The sequence below is a fragment of the Symphodus melops genome (genome assembly GCF_947650265.1).
Source record: "Symphodus melops genome assembly, chromosome: 19".
Taxonomy (NCBI): Eukaryota; Metazoa; Chordata; class Actinopteri; order Labriformes; family Labridae; genus Symphodus; species Symphodus melops.
In genome coordinates, this window is record NC_136709.1 from 7,729,715 (window position 1) to 7,733,758 (window position 4,044).

At 41.9% G+C, this 4,044-nt stretch overlaps 1 protein-coding gene across 1 annotated transcript; it reads left to right on the plus strand.

Annotated features, from left to right (window-relative positions):
* Nucleotides 1-399: 399 nt before the first annotated feature.
* LOC306840169 (N-lysine methyltransferase KMT5A-A-like) lies at nucleotides 400-1,345 on the plus strand (the record flags this gene model as incomplete). Its single annotated transcript, XM_079369261.1, has 4 exons — nucleotides 400-520; nucleotides 606-768; nucleotides 900-1,092; nucleotides 1,199-1,345. Exons 1-4 carry the CDS (start codon nucleotides 415-417, stop codon nucleotides 1,343-1,345), a joined length of 609 nt encoding a protein of 202 aa, XP_079225387.1. The 5' UTR covers nucleotides 400-414.
* Between the last annotated feature and the right edge of the window lie 2,699 nt (nucleotides 1,346-4,044).

Below are 4,044 nucleotides of genomic sequence, written 5' to 3' on the forward strand. Positions count from 1 at the left end.
TGTTGGGGTGTTATATACTATTACTTATTTAATTAGAATTCAGACCACATAGAAAAAGCACTTATAACAATGTCCCTAAATTATTGTGAGTAGGCACAATGTAACGTTTCCATCAGCAGAAAATGTGTAAAGATGTACACTGGAATAAACACTAATATTATACATTGTGATATCAAAATTCAACTCAGTCACTAAAAATTAATTTTAAGTCACATAATGCATGCATGCAAGACAACTGTAAAATGTGAAGTTTCTGTGTGGAAATCACACTTTTACTGTAGTGAGCTTTCACATTGATGCATGCTTTTAAAGGTGCTATATAATTATACCGGTAGTTATTAATATTTTGTCTCTGGGTGATTATGTTAACCCTCCCTCTGTCTCTGGACACATAGGGTTACAGTACACACAGGAATGCAGAGGTGGAGGCGTTTAAACCCAAAGGAAGATGCAAGGACCTGTATTGCGTCTGGGAAGGACAAAGGTGACCTCGATGTCAGGTTCATCAGCTCTTTTAAGGGTAAGATAGGTCTGACTAAGGACTGTTGGCCTTATAAAATGTCCTGGTTCTCCTGACTTCATCACTCGTGTTTGTGTTTTAACAGGGCGGGGCGTCTTTGCTTGTGCTCCATTTGAAAAAGGAGACTTCCTGTTGGAGTATCGTGGTGAACTAATAAGCAAACAAGAATGTGAGAGGAGACAGCGAGTTTATCACAACAAGCTGAAGGTCTTCATGTTTGAGTTTCGCCATAATGGAACATTTTGGTGGTATGTATTAAAACTCAATGCTTTATGTCAGTGACTTAAAACAGAGCATTTGATAGTCCAGATCTTAATAGGCTCTTAATCCAGAAAATATACACATGCATGTATTTAATATTGATCGTTTGTATTTGAAGTGTTGATGCAGCAAAAGAAGATGAGTCACTTGGAAGGTTGGTCAACGATGACCACATCAACCCAAACGCTAAAATGAAGCACCTAAATGTAGAAGGGAAGCCCCATCTGTGTCTGTTTGCAAGACGAGACATCGAGCCAGGAGAGGAGATCCCCTATGACTATGGTGACTCGGACTGGCCTTGGAGAGGACAGGTGATTATATGAACATGTGCTGAAAGTGATCATTGTTCAGAGGGAAACAAAGGAGGGAAATAAGGCTGAATGCTTTACAATGAATCTGCTGTTTTTCAACACTCAGGAGTGTGGTGAGGAGTCGTCCACTGAGCAGCGTGGTGACACATCCACCTCTGAGCTGACCTCTGAGGGGGGCACGTCTACAGCCACAGAGGACTATGGGGAAGTCTTTAAAAAGGTGAATATATGTAGAGCTTCAGAGTGCTCTTGAACAGCTCATAACTATGTTTTAATAATAATGATGACAAATGAAGCTGGCACAATGCTGTGATGAAAGGTAAACACTCGTACCTGGTTGTGTTAGATATATACCCTACATGTGCTTTACTCACATTAAACACTTGACTTATCATACGTGTGCTTTCAAACGCCTAAACAGCCGTGTGCTTTATCTTCTTTAGTAAAAACTTCAGATCATCTATTCATATTTACATATTTTATTTGGTCCACAAATGTTATATGGTCCACTGTCAGTTGTTTACATTCTGTCATTGTTAGTGAACTTCATGGGTTTTAGATTTGTGTCTATAATTATCTTCTCAATAAAGCACTAATCAAGACTATTTTCATTTCCTGGACCCGTCCTCTACCAGAACTATTCTCCAAGTGTTTCATTTGGTGCTTTTTCTGAAGCATGAAATCAGATGAATCACATAAACATTTGACCTCTTGATAATTATGTCATAACTTCTGCACTGTCACTTGGTATTGTTTAACCGCTCCCTGTCTCCTCTCAGCCTGCTGACGTGGACACGTCTCCCAGAGTGTCTGAGGCTGGACATCCTGATCAGGTGAGTCAACATGCTTGAATGATTTCTAAGTCATCTTAGTCTGTAAGAGTTAAAACTATTCAGGATGCACTTCAGTGATTTTGTGCCCTCTTTTGAGGTTAATAGTGATAGTGATAGTGAGAACTCTATTGAATGTCATTGTGCTTCCTCTCATGTATCATTGTTTGTTCTTTAGTGTGTGATGGAGACAGAGGACTCACCTGTGTCTCTAAACCACAGTGAGCTGAGTCCAGGACACGGGCAGCAACCCAGTTTTAAAAAGGTAAGGTAAGTTTTCTAATAGTCTCTGTTTTTACTATCAGACTCATAATGTTTACATGTGCTGTGTTTGTGTATATAGTCTGAAAGGATTATAATGTATGGACCAGTTTACTGGAGACTTCCCTCTACTTAAAAGCTACACTTGAATCAGAGAGAGTCTGCAGTCATTTGGGTATGTGACTTGGGCTCAATCCCAAGTCCCTTATTTGCCCCGAGTGTCCTCCGAGTTGTCTCCTCCATTTGCGTCTTAGTCCCGCCCACCAGAGAGGACGGAGGAAACGAAGCCGAGGAGAGAGGACCGAGGAAATCAGCTTTAAGACACATGAGACGTCCTTTCCTTGACAGCGTCACATGACGTGACATCAGCTGATCACGTTCAGCTGTCAATCAGCCTAACAGCTGTTTATCTCCACACAAACACGCACTGTATTACTTCTAATCACACACACACTGTATTATTTCTATTCTATTTCTATTTTGGTGCTGTTAAACATATTTAAACATAAATGACTTCTGGCCATTTTCTTTTTCAAAGAAATGAACAAGCTTGCTCGACTTCTTGGCCTACACCTTCACTGACAGGAGGAGACAGCCTGCTAGTGTTTGGAAACAGCCTCCATGTTTAAATCACATTTAGAATCTGAAGGCTGTGACCTTGAAAGTTTTTTCCAAAAAATCTTTTTGAGGTATAGAAATCTGATCTATTTCCTTATTAAAGTTGTGCGTCAGTGAAAGCTCTTAGTGTATTGTGAATGTGTAGTAATCAATAATGGAGACCTTGAACATTACATTATCCTCTGAGTGTTTTGCTCTGTCCACATATGTGGCTGTGGGGGCGAGGCCTTCTTGTCCTTTTAAAGTCAGCCTAAGTCAAAGGTCAGCCTAAACACCTTCCCAGTCAGGTGTGATAGTGTGTATATGTAAATATGTGGCTTTGGGGGCGTGGCCTCCTTGTCCCTTTAAAGTCGCCCTAAACCAGGTATGGTCAGTATAAACCATAACTTTAAGGTCGCCATAAACCACCATCCAGTCAGGTGGGATATCTCAGCCTCTGAAGCTCCTAGAAGAGCGCTGAAGTGAGCCAAATGTTTTGCAATTTTTTTGAAGTGTGTTGGCCTTACTCCCAAGGCTCTAGGACCTTGGGAAAGGTGTGTCGGTCTAATCCACCAACATGCCCAGTTTGGGATTTTATCGGTCTATACCCTATAAACCTGTGTGTGTGTGTGTGTGTGTGTGTGTGTGTGTGTGTGTGTGTGTGTGTGTGTGTGTGTGTGTGTGTGTGTGTGTGTGTGTGTGTGTGTGTGTGTGTGTGTGTGTGTGTGTGTGTGTGTGTGTGTGTGTGTGTGTGTGTGTGTGTTAAATCCAACCCAGCTGGAGGACACCGCCACCCAACGCTCCGCCAGGCGAAGGCTCTGTCATCAAGGACTGCATAGACTTGAAGAGGAGTGAGTGGAACGACGGACGCCAAAGGAGACAAGAGGCCCGTATTGCACCTAGCCTCCCTTGGACTTACCTGCTCTGACTGTGGTGGACAGCTCACTATTCCTCACCGATGTCACATGTGAGGAAACTTCAATTCCCAGAGACGACATTGCACACCGGGGTTTGAGCTTCGGATTAAAAAGCATATTGCAGGTTAAATCTTTTTTTTTTTGTAAATTAACACTTCACCTTGTCCGATAAGGGCTGTAGAATAAGCACATGAATTTTCTGTATGTTCCTCACCACTAAAGGGCTCTAATTTAGAGAATAAAGTAGCTGTTTTTAGTGTAGCTGTGTTTAGGACAGCGTGCATGGATTACGTGCAGTGGACGTGTGCTGTGAACTCGCATCAGGAGCATACTACACTATAGACTTT